At 39.2% G+C, this 24,912-nt stretch overlaps 1 protein-coding gene across 1 annotated transcript; it reads left to right on the top strand.

The window, feature by feature from the left end:
- The first annotated feature begins 486 nt into the window (after positions 1-486).
- Positions 487-22,963, top strand: LOC120572612 (polymeric immunoglobulin receptor-like). Its single transcript, XM_039821933.1, has 11 exons — positions 487-544; positions 649-969; positions 2,319-2,636; positions 4,597-4,815; positions 4,914-4,925; positions 6,604-6,948; positions 14,908-15,234; positions 16,242-16,559; positions 17,279-17,611; positions 21,162-21,506; positions 21,634-22,963. Exons 1-11 carry the CDS (start codon positions 487-489, stop codon positions 21,732-21,734), a joined length of 2,697 nt encoding a protein of 898 aa, XP_039677867.1. The 3' UTR covers positions 21,735-22,963.
- The last annotated feature ends 1,949 nt before the right edge of the window (positions 22,964-24,912 follow it).

Below are 24,912 nucleotides of genomic sequence, written 5' to 3'. Positions count from 1 at the left end.
GTGAAGTTTATACTTGTGCGTCAATCTCTTTAAGAGAATAGTGTGTGTGTGTGTGTGTGTGTGTGTGTGTGTGTGTGTGTGTGTGTGTGTGTGTGTGGTAGAGAGAGTGGTTATCTTATGAGTGAGTACCGACAAGATTGGGCCCTTAGAGTCATAGTGAGAGAAACAAACCTGTTCTTTCTGACCACGGTGGGAAATCTGTAGCAGCAGAAGTTAACCCTCTCCTTGATTTCATGTTGTTTATGGAGAAGGAGAACCAGGAAATGAGTCGGGAGAAATGCAACGCTACCAAGCCATGGCCGAGTGCCATAACGTGTAGTTACATTTTTGAGAGGTTGTATTTCCACATACCTACGTACATAGCCACGGAGTAGATTAAAATGTTCTTTAGGGGTGGGAGACACTGACTATGAAAGAGATCAGATCTAATATTAAACATTGACTGTTTTTGATAACATTTACTGAAGTATTAGATTTGAACTATTGATGAATCATGTCAACACGTATCTCAGTGAGGAGGTTCTTCATGTGGGAATAAAGTCCTGTGATATCTCTGTTAAGTAATATCCCTTCTGCAGTGATACACCTGATGGAGGTCTTTTGAAATAGCATAACTTTTATTGATTACTATTTATTATTGTTTTTCAGATGTGATTGAGGTAACAGTGGATCCTGGACAGGATGTCATTCTGCCATGTCAGACTGCAAATTCCAACATCAAAGCTGTAAAGTGGACCAGATCTGACCTGGAGCCAGAGTACGTCCTCTTATACAGAGATGGACACTTGAATACAGACGACCAGCATTCATCCTTTAAGGACAGGGTGGAGCTGGTGGACAGAGATCTGAAGGTCGGAGATGTGTCTTTAATTCTGAAGAATGTGAGAAGCATCGACACTGGAACATACGAGTGTGGAGTTATAACCGATGGTTCTGACCCAATCAGAATCATCCGTCTGCAGGTTCCAGGTGAGTGAGTCTCTCTCAGTGAGTGTTTCTGAGTATCAGGTTGTAGCTGCAGCTCCTCCCATGGGGTCTCCCATGATGAGTTGGTCCCAGAGAGTCAGACAGAGAGAGAATCAGTTCAAATCATCTCAACATTTAAAGAATATTTTACTCCTGTAAAAGTACTGTAAGAAAAGTTACCTTTAACTTAAAGTACTTCTTAATTTCTTAAACTTTCCTCAAGTAACAACAAAATGACTCGATAATTGACTCTTGAAAAACGTGCTTAGATAAAAGTAAAAAATAAGTCATTACAATGTTTTGATCGATGATCATTTCAGATATCCAAAACATAATTCTTCCTCTCCAGAAACAACATTTTAGAAATCTGAAAACAGAATTCTTACATGAAGAACTTCAATTTCAGATACAGTTCAGTTGTTGCTAGTCATCATTTTAATTTCAGATAACCAGAATGTTATTTTAAATATCTGTTATACATTTTGACTAGTACAAATGTAAAATTAAATAACTACAATTAGACTTATGACTAGAAGATACGATAAGAAAGACTTTATTAATACCACACTGTGGTATTGTAAATGTAAAACACATCAGAATAACACAAATACACATTAAATAGAGATAAGAGAAACAAATACAGAAAGTGTTATAAGAAAGAGAAAAAATTGTAATAAAAACATTGTAAACACCCTTATATAAAAATACAGTACACTGTATATATACACAGATATACAGATGAGTAAGGTTGTTGTTGTTAAGAAGAAACAGAAATCTCTTGGTCATTCCTGGGACGTCATTTGTCCCAGGAAGAATGACGATATGTTCTTTTTGACTAAGAAGAATAGAAATATGGATATCTGCATATATATATATATATATATATATATATATATATATATCCAGTATAGTTATTACATGTTAAAACAGCTTGTCTGTGATGTGCTGTGTTGTGATTGGTGGATTTAAACAATAGGAAACAGATGTTTTAAACCACCGTGGTTCTGCAGTCACACACATATATAACAGTTTTATATCTATGAGAGCAGCAACACATTTCCTACAGCAGGACTCCTGGAGTCTGTTGTTCTGTTTTAGAGACACTGACTGAGGAAGAGATCAGATCAGCTGTTCTAATCTAAGGAGATGTAGACATGTAGAAAGTTACACCTGAACTATTTATTAGAAATTGATCAGCTTCATGTGTCTCAACAACAACTGTTGACCTTGTGTGAATAAAGTCCTGTGTTATCTCTGTTAATTAACATCCCTTTTGCAGTGTTACACATGATGGAGGTCTTTAGAAATACCATGACTTTTATTGGTTACTATTGTTTATTATTGTTTTTCAGACGTGATTGTGGTAGCAGTGCCTGGAGATGATGTCACTCTGCCATGTCTGGCTCCTGATTCCTCCATCAGAGTTGTAAAATGGAGCAGACCTGACCTGGAGCCAGATACCGTCCTCTTCTACAGAGATGGACACTTGAATACAGACGACCAGCATTCATCCTTTCAGGGCAGGGTGGATCTGTTGGAGAGAGATCTGAAGGACGGAGACGCGTCTTTAATTCTGAAGAATGTGAACAAACACGACGCTGGAACATACAAGTGTCGAGTTATGGCCAGTGATACTGACCCAATCAGAACCATCCGTCTGCAGGTTACAGGTGAGGTAGTCTCTCTCAGTTTTTCTGAGTATCAGGTTGTAGCTGCAGCTCCTCTAGGGTCTCCCATGATGAGTTGGTCCCAGAGAGTCAGAGAATCTGTTCGAAAGATCTGAACATTTAGAGAATATTTTACACCTGTAAAGGTATTGTAATCAAAGTTACCTTACACTTAAAGTACTTCTTACTTTCAATAAACTTTCCTCAAGTAACAACAAAATGACTTGATAATTAACTGAAAATTGAAAAATGTTCTTAGATAAAAGTAAAAAATAATAAGATATCCAAAACATAATTTTTCCTCTCCAGAAACATTTTAGATATCTGAAAACAGAATTATAATGAGGAAGAACTTCAATTTCAGATACAATTTAGTTGTTGCTAGTCATAATTTTAATTTCAGATATCCAGAATGTTATTTTAAATATCTGATAAACATGTTGACTAGTACAAATGTAAAATTAGATAACTACAATTAGAATTATGACTAGAAGATAAGATAAGAAAGACTTTATTAATCCCACACTGGAGAAATTCCTACAGCAGCTCAAAAGAAATGTAAATGTTAACACATCAGAAAAACACAAATACACATTAAATAGACATGAGAGAAACATATACTGAAATAATTAAAAGAAATAGAAAAAAAAGAATTAGTTATAATAATAATAATAGTAGTAGTAGTAATAAAAAATGTAAACACCCTTATATAAACGTACTGTATATATACACAGATACAGATGAGTAAGATTGTTGTTATTGTTGTTGTTAAGGAAAAACAAAAATCTACAAATCATTTCTTGATATTTGATTTTTTTTTTTGGAAATCTGAAATTGAAAGCCATGAATAACAAAAGTGACGTCATTTGTCCTAGGAAGAATGACGATATGTTCTTTTTGAATGAGAAGAATTGAAATAGGGATATCTGCAATATATATATATATATATATATATACTTATATAAGAACTTATCAACCCACAAAACACAACACGCTCCCTCCGCTCCACTCACTCAAACCTCCTCCACATACCCAGAACCAGACTCATGACAATGGGAGATAGGGCCTTCTGTGCTGCTGCCCCACGTCTGTGATAATCATCCCAATAAAAAATCCACGGAGCGGCGGTGGTGTTGCTATGTCCTCCAGTTACTGAAGGCTAGCTTTAGCTTGTGCTAGGAGCAGCAAGTTCATCTGCCTGTTTCCCCTCTGTCTGTCTGTCTCGTTCTTTCCAACTCTTGTGAGGCTAGTTCTTCGTCTGTATATTCAGGTTTGAATAAATAAGGACGACCATCAAACTCAACAGGGTCTTCCATGTGTTGTATATCTGCTATATTCTTCATACTCCAAGCTTCTTCCCTTATAAACAACTCCGCTCTCCACTCTTCACATACTACGCTCCAATCTGCACACTATTGTTTACCTATTCCTGCTACAACTGAATTCCCAGGAGACAGCGCAATGCTAAAGCTAAGCTTCAGTAACATTATTACTTTGCAAGCCACAGACATTGTTTATCCCGTTTCCATGTTACATAGCTAGTCACTGATATGGTCATAACCACTACAGTGCTCAATTACCTATTTTGAGCCTGTAGCCCCAATTGACCAAATAGAATGACCACTAAGCTTCGGTGTCAAATCTTTAGCTCTAATAATCACGTTTGTAGCACCAGAGTCACCTAAATAAGTGAGTGGAACCCCTTTAACTTTACACTCAATGGTAGGCATTTTCTTGTAGGCTTCAGAAGATAATATACTATAAGTTGGTTTAACTTTTTAGATTATTTTTCAGAACTTTCTAACCTAATCTAAAAGTGTATCAGTGCAAAGCATTTCTTCATTGCATGAAGCGAGTGTGTGTGTGGTTGCAGTAGCCTACCTCATCAGTGTTTGGACTCAATCAATCAGAGGGGCAAGTGCTGTTCTCCGTCTGAGGTGGTTTTTGCTTTTTCTTCGGGCAGTTACGTACCCAATGTCCAAAGTCCTTGCAGTACCAACACTGGTCTGGGTTGTAGGGCTCATCATTTTGTCCACGGTACCCGCTACAGCCTCCTCTGTCTCGACCATGTCCTTTGTGGCCGCGGCCTTTTCGGGTCCGCACTCCATATGTTGCCCACCAGCAGACAGACGCTTCAAACATGGTTTTCTCACGTACTCTTTGGTCTTTCCACCCGATGCAGGTATGACGGATGCTGTCGGTCATGTCCGAGAGTTCAGTCTGGGATTTGGGCGGCGATGCACAAAACATGTGTCCTCTTTGTGCCTCTGTTTTTCCCAGCTCGTCTTCCGGGTTTGTAGAGAACTGGAAAGCTCAGAATATGGGCTTTGGTTAGGTTGTAGAACTGATGAGGAGATTATTGGTGTATGTGTATTTTTGCATTCTTTCCCTGACTCACTACCATTACCTTTTAGCCCGTGTGGAAAAGTGTCTTCAACAGTGAACAGAAACACTAAGCTTATATACACAACAAGGAAATGGGAGTGATAGCCACACATGTTCAGGTCTAAACATGACTTTGCATTTTCTTACAGCCATATCTGGACACAAGAGACAATCTAAATCATAATAGACACCTTGGAGCCACTGCGTCTCTTCCGTCTTGCCCTACTTTCACCCTGGGGTCACAAACTCCGTACATCTCGAACTAGCAAGGGAACACTGGTCTTCACAGAAAGATAGTTTACTGTGACCTTGTACCTTTATTGGTTCAAACAAGGCCTGTACGCATTCATCTCCAGACTTTGTGTACACAATCTACATGTGGGAATGAGATAAACTCCCTTCCAGCATTGTGAGAGAAACACAAAAAGAAATTATACGAATAATATAGAGAATCATGCTTAAATCTAATTTTTGCCATTACACCATTTTCATATTATACCAACATTTGAAGCATCCTGAGCCTTTTTGGTAAGGTTCCTAGAAAATCTCAGCCCAGAGTAATTAATTGATAGTAATATATATTACTCTATCCAAAAAAAGTTTCCTTTTTATTTATTTTTGTATTTTTAAGAACTATACAAAAAAATTTCAACTTTTTTGCAACAACTCGTGTTATGGTGCGCATTCACCAGTGTTTTTGTTGTTGTTGTGGTGCTCGTAGGCTACTCCTGATTTTGTCATCTCATCTCTTATATGTAGTGGCGTATCGAGCCAGCACTGGGCCCCTATGCATGACTTATCAAGGCTGGCCCCCCTACTACAGCACGTGATAACGGCGCAATGTCCACGAGTAGGCTACCATGAATAGGACAGGATAGGATCATAGAGACACAGTAATTCCTGTTTTTCACCTTTTATGAGGCAAAAAACAACAACTGGCTGGTAAAAATCCACCTGCCACAGTACAGGCCAAAAGTTTGGACACACCTTCTCATTCAGTGCGTTTCCTTTTTATTTTCATGACTATTTACATTGTAGATTCTCACTGAAGGCATCAAAACTATGAATGAACACATATGGAATTATGTACTTAACAAAAAAGTGTGAAATAACTGAAAACATGTCTTATATTTTAGATTCTTCAAAGTAGCCACCCTTTGCTTTTTTGATAACTCTGCAAACCCTTGGTGTTCTCTCAATGACAACGCGCTCTCAGTGCACGCGCTTCACTCTGAGTGAACCTACTCTGAGTTTATTGAACCAACTCATATCAGCTGTTCTGAAACCGAAAACTCAGAGTTTCCATCTCAGGGTAAATCAACTCAGACATCAGGGTTAGACTCAGAGTTTGTTAAACCTCCTTCCTTAAATGGGGCCCTGCTGTTCAAATCTAAGGAGATGCTAAGACCTGAACTATTGATTAGAAATTGATCAGCTTCATGTATCAACAACTGTTGACCTTGTGGTAATAAAGTCCTGTGATATCTCTGTTAATTAACATACCTTTTGCAGTGTTACACCTGATGGAGGTCTTTAGAAATACCATGACTTTTATTGATTACTATTGTTTATTATTGTTTTTTAGACGTGAATGTGGTAAGAGTGCCTGGACAGGATGTCATTCTGCCATGTGAGGCTGCTGATTCCTCCATCAGAGTTGTAAAGTGGAGCAGACCTGACCTGAAGCCAGATATCGTCCTCGTATACAGAGATGGACACTTGGATACAGACGACCAGCACCCATCCTTTAAGGACAGGGTGGAGCTGGTGGACAGAGAGCTGAAGGACGGGAATGTGTCTTTAATTCTGAAGAATCTGAACATCAACGACACTGGAACATACGAGTGTCGAGTTAAAACCGGTGATTCAGGACATACAAAGAGAGACACCGACCCTGACCAAATCAGAACCGTCTATCTGCAGGTTCCAGGTGAGTGAGTCTCTCTCAGTGAGAGTGAGTTTTGTAGCTGCAGCTCCTCTAGAGTCTCCCATGATGAGTTGGTCCCAGAGAGTCAGAAAGAGAGAGAATCAGTTCAAATCATCTTAACATTTAGAGAATATTTTACTCCTGTAAAAGTACTGTAAGAAAAGTTACTTTCAACTTAAACAAACCGGGAACTACATTCTCAGACAGGCTTGCTAAAAAGCAATTCATTCCGCCCAAGTACTATATTCTTCTGCCTAAGAATATAGTTCCCGGTTTGTTTACGGTTAGAAGATGGCTGTGTCTCATGTTAGTTGTTTTTTGTACACGCTGTGACTCTACAAATCACAACATGTAAATAGGAACATATTGCGTTATTTTGTCACTTATTCGGAGCAGTCGGCTAGTTGGAACCAGTTACCTGCATGATCTGTGCTAGGCTAAGCTAATGCTGGAACCTTCAGACAGCGTTACAGCACGCACGGAGATGAGAAGGGTATGTATGGACTTGTCTAACTCTGGGGGTTACAGTGCATAAGCTAAATTCCCAATAAGTCGGCGTGTTACTTTAAAGTACTTCTTACTTTCAATAAACTTTCCTCAAGTAAAAACAAAATTACTTGATAATTGACTCTTAAAAAGTGTTCTTAGATAAAAGTAAAAAATAAGTCATTACAATGTTTTGATCGATGATCATTTCAGATATCCGAAACACATTCTTCCTTTCCAGAAACAAAATTTTAAGATCAACTTTTTATTATTTTTAGACAAACACAGACAAATACAACTGAACAAGAACAACAACCCTCTCCCACCACCCACCCTCTGCGATTTCAAGAAAACAAAAACAAACAATATAACAAAAAAAAAGAAATCACACCTTGCCTAGTCCCTCTCCTCTAATTCTTATGATTGAGGTCATTAGGACTGATACTTCTGCTGCTGCATTTTTCCATAGGTCTATAGTCGATGACTTGGCTTTGTTAATCCTTGCTTTAGAGAGCTCCAGCATAACTATATCCAGAAAATATGCCAACCACTGTTTAATACAAAGCGAGTAGGGGAGGAGCCAGCGCTGAGCTATCATTTTCTTGGTCGTGGTTGAGCCGGCTAGCCAAATTTTCTTCTGTCTCCCAAGCAGGTGTAATTTAGAGTCATCATTAAGTAATAAAACAATCGGGTCAATAGGAAGTCGACATCCTATCACATCAGATATTATTGATGTTGTTTTATCCCAGAACTCATGCACCTGTTCATACTCCCAGACCATGTGCAGGAAAGTTCCAGTTTGTTCAGGTTGGCTGAACGTGCAATAGGGAGTAGGAATGACTTTAGAGACATATCTCTTCTGAGGAGTCCAATAGGTCCTATGGCATATGATGAAGTGGATCTGCTGGTGATTTGACTTCTTGGAACAGTGGGAAATGTTGTCCCAAACTGTCTCCCAATTAATTACGTTCCCCTCCGAGCTCAGCTCTCACTCCCATTTTTTTAGTATTGGGAGTTCTCCTACGGATACTTGCATCAGTTTAGCATAAATCCTGGACACTAATCATCTCACAGGAGAATCAACAAACCATTTAATGACTGGGTGCATCTCAAGACTGTTCCCCCATGGTACTCCATAACATTTTAGGGCTGATCTTAAGTGAAGATAAAGGAAGAAGGATGTCCTGGGGACATCAAAGCTAGTTCTCAGGTCTTCAAAACTTAACATACCTTCATCATTGAATAGCTGGCCTAGAGTATAAATACCTCTGTCACTCCACTGGCAGATCTCGGGCGCTGTTGCTATGATACCGGCGGGATAAATGAGTCTTGCGCCCGACGCAAATCTAAAATGGGTTGGTCTGAAGTAGCTAGGTGTGGTTTGGGCATAACGTGAAAATAACCAATCAGAGCGTCATCTCACATTCCCTTTAAGAGCAGGCGCGCTTGTTCCATGGCGGGTTGCTATTATGACGGCGGATTTGCCTGGCGCACGCCAGCGGGAGCTGTCCGGGATGCGGCAAAGTAATAAATGCCCGTCTTGGCCGGGTGGCGATGTTGCTCGGGCGCATCTCCTCAAGTCTGGAGATGATTGCTGCAGCCATGGAGCGTGGGCCTCCAAACACACCACCTGCTCCTGTTGTGCCCCTTCCTCCTCCCCCCACTCCATCTCCGTCCACCCGCTACACCAGGAGCACATCGCACATTACTCCCGATTCACCAGATTCCACCGGAATCGCCGGGTACGCCGGGTCTGAAACTGAGTAAGTAGTGATTGATGTAAATTCCGCCAGTTTGGCTCTAAATTCTGTATCAAAAGCTGTGTTTTGGAGAAGGGAATTATTAAATTGCCACCTTCTAGATATTTCTCCTAACATCACAATGGAATGTGGTTATCAGTGCTTTGTAATCAGACATGATTGCTGGTTCTATTGCTATCGTGTGGAACATTGCCTTAAGCTCACTGGAGCACAAAAAATAATCAATGCGGGAGTGATGAGGTGACGTGTGGAGAAAAATGTGTAATCCTTGCTAGTAGGATTGTGCATCCTCCATATGTCTGTAAGATGGTGGGATTCCACAACTGCATTGAACATGTCCAATACGTGTTTTGGGGCTTTCGTGTGGTTGACCCCTGATCTGCGTATACTGAAACTAAGGCTTTTTTCCTACTTCTTATCATAGTACATATATATGATATCCTGCCTGAAGAGTCCTTACTACTTTTGTCTACGGTTAGAAATTGGCATCTCCATGACAGCAGCACAATGGAGCCCTTGGTTTTGGTGTCGTCACTAGATAGGATTGAAAGCTCAGCCATCTTCAAAATTGAAACGCATACGTGTCTCGAGTACCCTACCGGATTTTGCTGACAAATCTGTAGCAAAGGTTGAACTGTTAGCTCTGAGCAAGGCGTGACAAAAACATAAAAAGTAAATCAAAGCTGCAAACAGCGATGAACGGGCCCTCGCCTTCTTGCAGTCGGGGGTAATGGCAGACGCAACATCACATGTAGACCACACACTCTAAGTTTCATGTAAATCGGAATAACTTTTGCCAAGATACAACCGTTAATGTTTTAACAGCCACCTACAGGAAGTTCTTCCTCCATAACTTGCGCAATGTTTTAGCTATCAAAATTCTTTTGATAAATTTTAGTCACGAGGGTCCACCGAGTCTATATCCAAGTTTTCGTGCAGATTGGACTCACGGCCCAGGAGGTGTTAGACAGAGTAGGTTTCCCATATATCTAAAGGCCGATTGACTCCATTTTTGGCACACAGCCTCACTGGCACATGAGGAACAACTGTCTTAAGTTTTGTGTCCATCGGAATAGCCGTGTGCAAGATACAACCATTCCTGTTTCGACACCCACCTACAGGAAGTTGGTCCTCTGTAACTTGCGCATTGTTTTAGCGATTAAAATTCTTTTGATAACTTTTTGTCACGAGGGTCTTCCGAGTCTATATGCCAGTTTTCATGCCGATCGGACTCACGCCCCAGGAATAGTTAAACAGAGAAGGTTTCCCATGTATCAATATTTTGCTGATTAATAAGAAAAAATTAAAACAGCCCCATCTAATGGCCGATTGACGGCAAGTTTGGCACAGATGCTAAACCGGCCATGACGAACAACCTTGTCAAGTTTCGGGGCAATCGGAAAAATTGTTGCCAAGATAACGCAACTTCCTGTTTATGGCCGCCTTCCGGTTGGGGGGAGCTAATGAAGGTAAATGGGAAATATGTCTGCAATGATTAGAGCAATATGGGTATTAAATCTGGTGAAGATCGGAGCAACTATGTCCAAGTTAAGGCCTTCCACGCATTAGGGGGCGCTATGGAGCCCACTTACAGGTATGGGCCAAATCGCTGTACAGTCTCGCAAAGCTCCCAGGTGTTGGATGTAGACGCCAATTTTTGTGAGTTTTCGTATATATATATTGAGGCCGTCAAAAACGTGCCGAAGTGCTAAAACAAATTACGGGGCGCTATAGAGCAACCATACCACTCTCAAGCCTAAATGTGAATTCTGATGAAAGAGTTTACTATTGTGCACATGGCTGCAACATCTTGAGAGTTTTCGTGCATCCTAAAGTCCTCAAACAAGTGTTCGTAAAATTAAGATTTTTACACGAAAACCAATATTTCGGAAATTATAGAATTTTGTAATTTTTTCTAAAAATAGCACCATGGACTTGAAGATGAGACCTATGTTCCCTCAAAAGTTGGTATATGAACTTATTACTTTTGTCCAATTTAAGGTGCACGTTATGTAGCCCCCTGGCAACACCCGAGCCCAATCACTACAGAACTTTGCAATTTTCACCAGTTGGGACATGTGTGCAAATTTTTTTGAGTTTTCGTGCATGCTAACCCCCTCAAAAATGCGATGAAGAATTGGGAAAAATAATAATCTGACCAAAAACAATAGGTTCCTTCGCACTTTCAGTGAAAGGCACCGTTGGGTGGTCAGTTAAATCCCCCAACCCTCTGAAACCGCAGACCCCCTCCCCTATTTGTAAGATACGTGACCACATCAAACGCAGTTTGCGCAAAACTCCATCTCAAAACTACACCTCCTGTCTTATGTCACAGGTTAATTGAAATAGGTCTAGTGAATTCTTATGTTAAACATGAACAATATTATAAACACCTTCAAACAATTTCTGAACTAAGCTGTGTGAAAAACAGACAAATTTAGTTGGAGCAATAAGCAGATTATGAGCTGAACAGACCGTATCCCTTAAGTTCTTTCAGTCTAGCTTAACTGTTAACAAACGTAAACTATAAACTGACCAGCAAGCATTTATCATGTATTTTAAGTCTGGTTAAGTGTCCCTTTTAAAGCTTAGTTACGAAACTTACATTCATCATATTCCCCTTTTTCAGCCCGATTAAGTGTCCTCAAAAGTATAGCTTGTAGACTGAGTAGGCAGCATTCATCATTCCTTACAGTCTGGTAAGATGTCCCTTCAAAACGTACACACAGCGGGCTCCAGTCAAACTCGGTACAGATCTGATTTAAGCACACTTAGCTGCTTCTCCAAGACCCGATCGATTAATTCCTCCATATTAGAGAACGTGTTCCATTAGCTGCTCCGTCAGCCACCACTCCATTAGACATGCAAACTTCTCAGAACGAGTAGACAGCCCAGGCGACAAATAGCGTGCCTACAGGCGTTCCACCGAGTCACCGCGACAACAGACAAAACGACTTGCCGTCGAAGAAAAAGCAATAGACCTGGTGTCTCATTTATAAGCGTAGCATACGCACAAAACAGGGTTGAAAATGTGCGTACGCCACTTCCCACGCAAAGGTTGTGATTTATAAAAAACAAACTTGACGGGAGAATGTGCGGTCCTCCACGCAAACTCTGACCCTTGCGTACGCACATTTTTGAGACAAAATAGGAGTTGGTGACGCAGATGGTGAGGTGGTGAACTGAAGTCAGACTGCAGAAAGTAAATGGGAAAAATGATTACTCGTAATATTTTCAAGTATTGATATGCCTCACGCACATTTTTTCACTCTATATCATCCACGTTACCATGAAGATTAAATCCAGCAGTGTTATTTGCACTTGTACTTAATGATACTTGTTCCATTAACACCTTGTAAAATCCAAATCAAATCTTCAATAAAAATGTGTTCTTAATATTTAATCGGCACTGTCTCGCCGTCACATTGCCCGCTACGGAGCGTACGCAGGAGGAGGGGATAGCCCGACTAAATGGAATACAGGATAGCATAAAATACCCTACCATTAGATAACTGGAGAACACAGTGTAAATAACTAAATATCTGTCTTTAAAACTGTGCATATATCATCAAATGTCAAAGTCTGGAAATACAGCCTTTATCGGTCCTAACTTTAATACTGTTCATAACAAAACCTGCATGAAGAAAAGTGTGTTTGCCTATTAGACTTTCTTTCGTCTTCAAATTGTATCCCGGGGTGGGGATACCACTAGTTGATGCTGTGTTGGCAAGGTGTTAACAATCACAAATTGTTGTAAACAAATACTGTGGTGAACACGTGCGTAATGCTGCATGATGGCACTGCTGGCCCTGAAGGAGGACTACGCTAATGGAAGAATCAGGAGAGAAAGAGACTTCAGGGACCATCACGATGACTGGCTAATATGCCGATTTAGATTTTTTAAAACTGAGCTCTTGGATCTATGCACTGAATTGGGTCCAGTAGAGAGGGCAATGCGCCGGAACCGTGCCATCCCGGTCCAAATACAGGTCCTCACCACTCTGGGGGAAACCGGCTGTTTCCAGAGGGAAATGTCAGACAGCTAAGTGTTTTTTTAATTTAAATATTATATATAATCTTCATTTTTATCACTAAGGCTTGTTTGGATATAATATATAGTTCTGTTAAATCTTATTATATACGTCTGGTATATCGAAGCTGTCCCTGAGTGCCGTAATGCCTGCTGTTTTGGACGTATTATTAATACATGTAGTTATAGATCAGGGTTCCCTACACTGTGCAAGAACAGGCCAAAATTATAATTCAATTTGCAGCTATTCCTGAACGTTTGAGAAGCTTTTTCTCCACCAGTCATCATGATTCGGTAACAACTGCCAGTGTCATTCATATACTGATCAGCATTCATGAGGTGCTTTGCATTGACTATTTATGGTTAAAAATGGGCGTGTACAGGGCGGGGTAAGAGGCTGATCCATGTTGTAATCTCTAATTCATAAAGGGAACTTGGCTTACAGGTGGGCGTACACACGTTTTAATAAATCTGACTTTATTTTGGTGTACGACATTTTGGCCTTTTGGGCGTACGTACACTTATAGTAAGGATCCTACGCACAGTTTTATAAATGAGACCCCTGATCATTTAATGAAATACAGAGGTGAGTGTAGGAGCTTAGTCTATTGCAACCATAGCGGCCGCCGGTCACGTCCTTCTCCCCCAGAAACAACATTTTACATACCTGAAAACAGAATTCTTAGGAGGAAGAACTTTAATTTCAGATACAATTTAGTTGTTGCTAGTCATCATTTTAATTTCAGATAACCAGAATGTTATTTTAAATATCTGATATACATTTTGATTAGTACAAATGTAAAATTAGATAACTACAATTATAACTATGACTAGAAGACAACATGAGAAAGACTTTATTAATCTCACACTGGGGAAATCCTACAGCAGCTCAAAAGAAATGTAAATGTAAACACATCAGAATAACACAAATACACATTAAATAGACATGAGAGAAACATATACAGAAATAAGTATAAGAAATAGAATTAGTAGAATTTGTTATAACAATAGTAGTAATAAAAAAATGTAAACACCCTTATATAAACATACAGTATACTCTAAATATACACAGATATACAGATGAGTAAGGTTGTTGTTGTTGTTGTTGTTAAGGAAAAACTGAAATCTACGAATCCTTTCTGGATATCAGATTTTTTTTGGATATCTGAAATTGAAAGCCATGAATAACAAAAGTGACGTCATTTGTCCTAGGAAGAATGACGATATGTTCTTTTTGACAGAGAAGAATAGAAATACGGATATCTGCAATATACTGTATATATATATATATATATATATATATATATATATATATATATATAAATATCCAGTATAGTTATTGAATGTTAAAACAGCTTGCCTGTGACTTGCTGTGTTGTGATTGGAGGATTTAAACAATAGGAAACAGATGTTTTAAACCACCGTGGTGCTGCAGTCACACACATATATAACAGTTTTATATCTATGACAGCAGAAACACATATAGTGTTAGTGATAGTTAGACCTTAAATATTTATTAGAAATGAATCAGCTTCATGTTTCTCAACAACAACTGTTGACCTTGTGGTAATAAAGTCCTGTGTTATCTCTGTTAATTAACATCCCTTCTGCAGTGTTACACCTGATGGAGGTCTTTTTAAATACCATGACTTTTATTGATCACTATTGTTTATTATTGTTTTTCAGACGTGATTGTGGTAGCAGTGCCTGGAGATGATGTCATTCTGCCATGTCAGGCTCCTGATTCCTCCATAAGAGTTGTAAAGTGGAGCAGACCTGACCTGGACCCAGATATCGTCCTCTTATACAGTAATGGAGACTTGGATACAACCCACCAGCATCCATCCTTTAAGGGCAGGGTGGAGCTGGTGGACAGAGAGCTGAATGACGGAGACGTGTCTTTAATTCTGAAGAATGTGAACAAACACGACGCTGGAACATACGAGTGTGGAGTTAAAACCGGTGATACTGACCCAATCAGACCCATCAGAACCATCCGTCTGCATGTTCCAGGTGAGGTAGTCTCTCTCAGAGTATCAGGGTGTAGCTGCAGCTCCTCTAGGGTCTCCCATGATGAGTTGGTCCCACAGTCAGACAGAGAGAGAATCAGTTTAAATCATCTCAACATTTAGAGAATATTTTACTCCTGTAAAAGTATTGTAATAAAAGTTACCTTAAACTACTTCTTACTTTCAATAAATTTTCATCAAGTAACAACAAAATGACGCAATAATTGACACTTGAAAAATGTTCTTAGATAAAAGTAAAAAAGAAGTAATTACAATGTTTTGATCGATGATCATTTCAGACATCCAAAACATCATTCTTCCTCTCCAGAAAAAGCATTTTAAATATCTGAAAACAGAATTCTTAGGAGGAGGAACTTCAATTTCATATACAATTTAGTTGATGCTGGTCATCATTTTAATTTCAGATATCCAGAATGTTATTTTAAATATCTGATATACATTTTGACTAATACAAATGTAAAATTAGATAACTACAATTAGAATTCTGACTAGAAGATAAGATAAGAAAGACTTTATTAATCCCACACTGGAGAAATTCCTACAGCAGCTCAAAAGAAATGTAAATGTAAACACATCAGAATAACACAAATACACATTAAATCGACATGAGAGAAACATATACAGAAAGTATTATACACACACACAACCCAGTCTCACGCCAGGTCGTGAAATATATAACAGTTTTATATCTATGAGAGCAGCAACACATTTCCTGCAGCAGGACTCCTGGAGTCTGTTGTTATGTTTTAGAGACGCTGACTGAGGAAGAGATCAGATCAGCTGTACTAATCTCAGGAGATGCTAAGACCTGAACTATTGATTAGAAATTGATCAGCTTCATGTGTCTCAACAACACCTGTTGACCTTGTGGTAATAAAGTCCTGTGATATCTCTGTTAATTAACATACCTTTTGCAGTGTTACACCTGATGGAGGTATTTTGAAATACCATGACCTTTATTGATTAATATTGTTTGTTATGGTTTTTCAGACCTGAATGTGGTAAAAGTGCCTGGAGATGATGTCATTCTGCCATGTCAGGCTGCAAAGTCCAACATCAGTGTTGTAAAGTGGAGCAGACCTGACCTGAAGCCAGATACCGTCCTCTTCTACGGAGATGGACACTTGAATACGACCGACCAGCATCCATCCTTTAGGGACAGGGTGGAGCTGGTGGACAGAGAGCTGAAGGACAGAGACGCGTCTTTAATTCTGAAGCATGTGAACCAACACGACGCTGGAATATACAATTGTCGAGTTATGGCCAGTGATACTGACCCAATCACAACCATCTATCTGCAGGTTCCAGGTGAGGTAGTCTCTCTCCGTGAGTGTTTCTGAGTATCAGGTTGTAGCTGCAGCTCCTCTAGGGTCTCCCATGATGAGTTGGTCCCAGAGAGTCAGACAGAGAGAGAACCAGTTCAAATCTTCTTAACATTTAGAGAATATTTTATTCCTGTAAAAGTACTGTAAGAAAAGGTAACTTAAACTTAAAGTACTTCTTATTTTCAATAAACTTTCCTCAAGTAACAACAAAATGACGCAATAATTGACACTTGAAAAATGTGCTTAGATAAAAGTAAAAAAGAAGCAATTACAATGTTTTGATCGATGATCATTTCAGATATCCAAAACATCATTCTTCCTTTCCAGAAACAACATTTTAGATATCTGAAAACTTGAAGAACTTCAAATTCAGATACAATTTAGTTGTTGCTAGTCATAATTTTAATTTCAGATATCCAGAATGTTATTTTAAATATCTGATATACATTTTGACTAGTACAAATGTAAAATTAGATAACTACAATTAGACTTATGACTAGAAGATAAGATAATATAGACTTTATTAATCCCACACTGGGGAAATTCTCAAAAGAAATGTAAACAACAACTGTTGACCTTGTCGGAATAAAGTCCTGTGATATTTCTGTTAATTAACATCTCTTCTGCAGTGTTACACCTGATGGAGGTCTTTTGAAATACCATGACTTTTATTGATTAGTATTGTTTATTATTGTTTTTCAGACGTGATTGTGGTAGCAGTGCCTGGAGATGAAGTCATTCTGCCATGTCAGACTGCTGATCCCTCCATCAGCGTTGCAAAGTGGACCAGACCTGACCTGGAGCCAGATACCGTCCTATACAGAAATGGACACTTGAATACATACGACCAGAATCCATCCTTTAAGGACAGGGTGGAGCTGGTGGACAGAGATCTGAAGGACGGAGATGTGTCTTTAATTCTGAAGAATGTGAGCAGAATCGACACTGGAATATACGCGTGTCGAGTTAAAACTGGTGATACTGACCAAATCAGACTCATCAGAACCATCAGAACCGTCTGTCTGCAGGTTTCAGGTGAGTGAGTCTCTCTCAGTGTGTTGTTCTGAGTATCAGGTTGTAACTGCAGCTCTAGAGTCTCCCATGATGAGTCAACACGTTCTCACACTCATCTCGTAAAATATGGGTCCCTTTGTCGTTCATATTGACGCTAAAAGTCCCCTTTAGCGCTATAAGTAAACGCGCTTGGTCGGGACTATTGCCGTCCCTTTTGACGCAGTTATGTTAAGGAAAAGGTCGTGGGTGCGCTTACGCTTCCGTGACACGTGGGAAGAACAGGATGGTTTGGTTTAGGAAAGGGTCATGGGTGGGCGTATGGATCTGTGACACGTGGGAGGAAAGAATAAAGCGATTATAGCAAGCGTGACAAGCGGGACGTGAACCCTGCTCTCCTGGGTGAAAGTCCTGTGTTTGACCCATCCACCCCTCCATCAAACCTCTTTATGCAGAAATTCTCCCTTACATACTACTCTCTAAATCCTATCTAACTGCTGCTCTCCCCGGTGCGTTACACAAACACGCTGAAAGACGCCTTTTTCGTTGCATCAGACGCTGACAGCCAATGTCCAAACATCCAAATTTTACGAGTTCGGAATGAGAACGGGTTGGATGAGTTGGTCCCAGAGAGTCAGACAGAGAGAAAATCACTTCAAATGATCTTAACATTTAGAGAATATTTTACTCCTGTAAAGGTACTGTAAGAAAAGTTACCTTAAACTTAAAGTACTTCTTACTTTCAATAAACTTTCCTCAAGTAACAACAAAATTACGCAATAATTGACACTTGAAAAATGTGCTTAGATAAAAAAGTAAAAAAGAAGTAATTACAATGTTTTGATCGATGATCATTTCAGATATCCAAAACATCATTCTTCCTTTCCAGAAACAACATTTTAGATATCTGAAAACTTGAAGAACTTCAATTTCAGATACAATTCAGTTGTTGCTAGTCATAATTTTAATTTCAGATATCCAGAATGTTATTTTGAATATCTGATATACATTTTGACAAATGTAAAAATGTAAAATTAGATAACTACAAATAGAACTATGACTAGAAGATAAGATAAAAAAGACTTTATTAATCCCACACTGGGGAAATCCTACAGCAGCTCAAAAGAAATGTAAATGTAAACACATCAGAATAACACAAATACATATTAAATAGACATGAGAGAAACATATACAGAAAGTTTTATAAGAAATAGAAAAAAATAGAATTAGTTATGATAATAATAATAAAAATAATAATAGTAGTAATATAAAAATGTAAACACCCTTATATAAACATACAGTATACTCTAAATATACACAGATATACAGATGAGTAAGGTTGTTGTTGTTGTTATTGTTGTTGTTGTTAAGGAAAAACAGAAATCTACAAATTATTTCTTGATATCTGATTTTTTTTTGGGATATCTGAAATTGAAAGCCATGAATAACAAAAGTGACGTCATTTGTCCTAGGAAGAATGACGATATGTTCTATTTGACTAAGAAGAATAGAAATACGGATATCTGCAATATATATATATATATATAAATATCCAGTATAGTTATTAAATGTTAAAACAGCTTGTCTGTGATGTGCTGTGTTGTGATTGGTGGATTTAAACAATAGGAAACAGCTGTTTTAAACCACCGTGGTGCTGCAGTCACACACATATATAACACACATTTCCTACAGCAGGACACCTTGAGTCTGTTGTTCTGTTTTAGCAGCCCACTCTCACTGAGAAGCGTACAAATAACACGGGTTTACACCTGTGAAATACGTGCAATGTGTACGCTAAAGTGAAATTGTGCGTACAGTAGATACGCGGAGCGCTCCAATTACAGTAATGGAAACCACTGCGTTTATAGTATAAAGGGACGTGGGACTGCACAAGGAGGTTGGTTGGAGTGGTGGATGGGTAAAACACAGGACTTTCACCCAGGAGACCTGGGTTCGCATCCTGTGTTTGGCGGTTTTCAGCATGTGTTTTTTTTTTTGTTAGGCTGTTTATTAGCGTGTTTATGTGTCGCGTTTTTGCGACTTTGTTGTGTTTTTTTGTTAAGCCTTCCCCAATGTTTCTTCCCTAAACCCAACCGTATATTAGTGTGTTTTTGTGACTTTCTTGTGTTACTAAAGCCTTTCCCTGCATTATTTTTCTAAACCCAACCATATTTATGTTTTTGTGTGTGATGCTGTTCTCGCGATAACACACAACGTGGTGACGCGAGCTGCATGCATATAAAACGCACCGGTCTCCCTTACTTCAATTGGAGCGCTCCGCATATGTAATGCACGTAGAATTTCACTTTGGCGTACACATTGCACGGGTGTAAACCCGTGTTATTTGTATGCTTTCGAGTGAGACCGGGTTGGTTTTAGAGACTCTGACTGAGGAAGAGATCAGGGGCCTATACCATGAAGCTGGTTTAGGTGGCTAGCCAGCTATGTTTCAGTTTAGTTTCCACCAACCCTGGGTTTTAGGTACTATGAAAGTAGCTCGGCTTTAATCGGTGTTCGTTGCCATGGTATCTTACGCTGCACGGCTAACCTGCTCCGGGGCAGGTTATGTTCTGGATTTGAGATCTCAGTCTGAAGTTTGACCAATCAGCGGTGAGCAAAGAAACATATAGGTGACGTAATTAATTCCCAGCTGCTGTTCTCTGTTGCAATCATTGCAATGGCTTCACCTTTTGCTGCAAAGAAGTGTTTGTGATAAAATGTTCACAAAAATAATAAAAGGTTGGGATAAATACTCACAACTTTGAATTATATTTTTATATTTTGTCTTGATCTGCTGCCAAGAACATTTGGAGTTGGGGTTGCATCTAAAAATCAATTAATATTAATCTTTCTTAGGACGTCAAAGCCAATACATTCACATTTTACAAACATATACATATATATATATATATATATATATATATATATATATATATATATATATACACATTTTCATTTTATTTAATAAATTTTTAATATGATTAGCCTATACTCATAATTTTACATTAATGGCCTATAGAATGTATTTCTTTAACTTACGCATTAACGCAATCAGCAATCTTCCTGCGTGCTTGAAAAACATTTTTATATTCTAAAATAATTTCTTGCTCCTTCGCGGAAAAATATATTGCTCTCGCTCTATCCATATCGAACGTGATTGGTTGTTCGGTGCCGACGTCACTCTTTTATGTGCACGCGCGCGGGGAGTAATCAGAGTTTGAGGATCAAAGCCTGAGTTAACAGAGAAAGTTGATAAGCTGCGTCATGGTACCAATAGAGCCTGATTGCATCGGTTTGGTTTTGTCAACTCTAAACCAATCCTGCAACCCTGAGTTTGTTCAACTACCATCATGGTACAGGCCCCAGATCAGCTGTTCTAATCTAAGGAGATGTAGACATGTAGATAGTTAGACCTGAACTATTGATTAGAAATTGATCAGCTTCATGTGTCTCAACAATATCTGTTGACCTTGTCGTAATAAAGTCCTGTGTTATCTCTGCAGTTCTGACTGATGGAGGTCTTTTGAAATACCATGACTTTTATTGATCACTATTGTTTATTATTGTTTTTCAGACCTGATTGTGGTAGCAGTGCCTGGAGATGATGTCATTCTGCCACGTCGGGCTGCTGATTCCTCCATCAGAGTTGTAAAGTGGAGCAGAGCTGACCTGAAGCCAGATATCGTCCTCTTATACAGTGATGGACACTTGGAGACATATAACCAGCATCCATCCTTTAAGGACAGGGTGGACCTGGTGGACAGAGACCTGAAGGACGGAAATGTGTCTTTAATTCTGAAGAATGTGAGCAGACACGACGCTGGAACATACAAGTGTGGAGTTAAAACCAGTGATTCAACACAAGACACCAACTCTGACACAATCAGAATCATCAGAATCATCCGTCTGCAGGTTAAAGGTGAGTGAGTCTCTCTCAGTGAGTTTTTCTGAGTATCAGGTTGTAACTGCAGTTTCAAACATCAGAGAGGATGAAAGCTGCTCCACTATCCACACATTTACTGACTCATATGTTTTATTATCTTCAGGTTCTGGTGATAGAATCTCCTCTCCTGTAGGCCTCCTCTTTGGACTGGCAGCAGGTGGACTTGTTCTTGTAGCTGCTGCAGTGGTTGGTGTCGATATATAAAAGACGTAAGAAGAGATCAGGACAAGCTGCTGATGATGAAGCATCAGACGATCAGTACCTCTGACAACTCCCAGAGCTCTTTTCACCAGACTGTTTTCTCATGTGTTGTATATACAACATGATTACTTCTGGGGGTGTGAGGTCATGCAGATCTGCTATTTGGTCTTTTAGCACCCCCCCCATTGTCGTGGAGGGGTCTGTGTATCTGAGTCTGATAGCTGTATTATCTGAGCTCTGAGTTCCTCTAGGGTCTCCATGATGAGATGGTCCCAGAGGAGGGTCAGACTGAGAGAGATTCACTTCAAATAAACTTTACCTTTAGAGAACTAGAACATTTACTCGAGTAGTAGTTGCATCAGAGAAAAACTAATTTTACTTAACTCAAAGTACTTTAAATTTAAATACATTTTCCTCAAGTAATTTTTTTTTTATTGATACTTCAAAAATGCAAGTCAGTTAAAATGTTTAACAGCAGAGTGATGGTTGAATGAAGAACACAGAGATGTTCAGACAATATCAACTCAGCAGTAATACACAGAAATACTTTGCTCCATTAAACTGATTAAATATAATAGTATGTAACAATAATATACTCAAAACTGAATTGTATCTCTGCAAGCTTTTAATAGAAAATTTTTCTTTAGTTGTAAATATCAGCAGCCGGAGCAGCCACCAAATATCTTCTAATCAGGTGTAGAGAGCTCTTCAACATGTCTTCTGTTTGGGTGTTTTGGTAATAATACATTTCATATGGAGGGAATTTTAAATGCTTGTTTTCTGCTGGGTTATATAAAGCCTCGTGCTGCTTGGAATGTTATATTTTCAGCTAATGATTTAAAATCAAATAACATTGAATGTTTAAACTGAGGAGTTGATTACATTGTGAATATTGTTATCGTAATTATAAAATCATCTGATGCAGCTCAGAATATCTCAGGGGGACATAGAGGACCAGTCTGTCTCTAAATAAGACCTTCGACTGGATTTATTATCTACTGAGTAGAATTACATGATGTTTCCAAAGGAAATGTTATGAAATGTGAACTATACCAAAGTGATGAGCTTTGAAAGCAGTTGATTAATATGAATGAATGGATGAAATAATAATGATCAGAGACATGATGGAAGTTGACAACTCAGTTTTAACATTTAGATACCTTAATGCGCTTTAAACTGCTTTACTATTTTATCTTATTTTAATAAATACTTCATTTTGCTACTTTTTGATCCTCAAGTTGTTACTTTTAGAAATTCATTTTTGTGGGTTTTATTCTTTGAACACAAATAAAGCCACTCCAAATATCCACCCTCATATTGTGTGTATATGTTATATTAATATTGTAACAGTGTAGAGGAGGAGCAGAGACTGGGGGGAGGATGTGATCCAGAGAGACTTAAGATCTGAATCTGATGGAGGGTCTCTGCTGTCAGCTGAAGAGACCGTTGTCCAACATGTCCAGGATTTAACAAACACTCTCACACTGGTTTCATGCTTCTTGCCGTCAGCGCGGTCGGGGCGATAAGGTCGGAGATAGATCCCAACCTCGGCCTGGCCGGCTGCACAGAGAGCCTCCAAGGTTTTGTATCAACATGGCCTGTTGCAGTGATTGGCTACAGAAGAGAAGAAGTCTGTTCTTGGAGCCGGTCTACCTTTGACCACAATCAGTATCAACTCCCAGACCATTGGAGCTTGCTCGTCGTCCACCACGCTGACCGTAAGAAGCATGAGACACAAGTTCAACTGTTGCTCAGCTCTCCAAACTGACCTTTAAAAAACAATCTGGGGATGTTTTGTGAGTTATGAACTAAGATGTGTTATTATAGGGTTAGGTGCAGTAAGTGAATCTGGGCCTGCTGAACCTGCTGACACGCCTGCTCCAGGTAACCGCCGGACCGGGTTCAATCCCCTGTGTCTTTGTGTTTCTCACCTGTAGTTCAGTTCATTCCCTTTATTATCCCAGATGGGAAAACTGATCTACAATCAGGAGCGCAAGATAAAAACCACATACAGCAAACACCGTACAAATAACAAAGAGACAACAAAACAAAGACAAAAGTGCAAGAATGTTTCCAATACATACAATATACACAACAAATTTACACACGCCCGGAGAAATCTCTAAAATAAAACCTACATTAGATTAAATTAAGCCGAGACATTGCACATTGAAGAAAGGAGTTTTTACTGTTATTCCTCCTGAACCTGCAGCATCTCATTATCGTTTTCCTCTTTAAAGGTCTTTGTTAAAAACAGAGCTCCCATTACAGTTTGTTTCTCTGGTAACACTCAAGAGTTTTACAGTGCAAAGGATGAAGTAAATGTAAGAAGGGCCAGGGGCGTGTGAATAATAAAATTTGTGTAGAGGGGCCAACAACGCCACCTAGGTTTTTGCTCGAGGCCTCGGACCTCTTAAAAACTACAAAGATTTCCAATTTGTGATAAAAGATTAAAACAGGTCCTTATTATCCGGGGGAGAGCAGTTAAACCAGTGTAAAAAAAGCATAGAACAATTAAAATTCAAACAACTAAAATCAAGCTAAAATAAATGGCACAGCAGAGAGGAGTTGGAGATTAAAATGGCCAGGTTTCCGCTGGCAACCAGCTTATTTGTTGTTTGGCTCTTCTCCTGAGGCATAGCCTGTAAAAAGAGAACTCTAGGCCAGTCAAACGTCCTTTAAAAGTGCCACCGCTTCGTACAATACACAACAACAAACACCGGTCTTAAAAGAGACTTACGCGGGAAGGAGAAGTTTTAATCGGTGTTTGAGTTTTCAGGTGTAGCCTCAGGCCTCCTTTGTGGCTCTCTGTGTCTCTCCATCCACTCCTCTCTGTCTGCTCCTCTGCCTTTTCCGTTCCATCTGTGGTTCCTTTGCTCTGTGTCCTCCATCATGTGCTTCTTCACTCTCAGCGTCCTCCATTTTTCATGTGCTTCCCCTCTGCTCCTTTCTGTCTTCTTCTCTGCTCTTATTATCTAAAAACCAGTCAATCTACCTCTGGCTCCCAGGCAGGCACGGCGCCAGGATTCCAGTTTTGGATGGGCCAGACCAATTGTGGGTGGGCCTTAAATTAAAAACGTTATCAAATCATTGTTTAACCTAATACAAATGACTGGTTAATATACTGTTATATTATATATATTATATGTGCTTACATAATAAAGATTGTAATAGCTTGATG

Source organism: Perca fluviatilis, chromosome 14, assembly GCF_010015445.1.
Source record: "Perca fluviatilis chromosome 14, GENO_Pfluv_1.0, whole genome shotgun sequence".
Classification (NCBI taxonomy): Eukaryota; Metazoa; Chordata; class Actinopteri; order Perciformes; family Percidae; genus Perca; species Perca fluviatilis.
The sequence above is the reverse complement of the archived record's forward strand: the minus strand, read 5'-3'. Positions and strand labels throughout refer to the sequence as shown.

What these genes read in the sequence shown, in the direction of transcription:
- LOC120572612 (XM_039821933.1), top strand. Translation starts at nt 487, where the DNA reads ATGAATCATGTCAACACGTATCTCAGTGAGGAGGTTCTTCATGTGGGA. An exon ending in TCATGTGGGAATAAAGTCCT is followed by an intron (nt 545 to 648) that starts GTGATATCTCTG and finishes ATTGTTTTTCAG; the next exon opens with ATGTGATTGAGGTAACAGTG. An exon ending in CATCCGTCTGCAGGTTACAG is followed by an intron (nt 2,637 to 4,596) that starts GTGAGGTAGTCT and finishes TTCTTCGGGCAG; the next exon opens with TTACGTACCCAATGTCCAAA.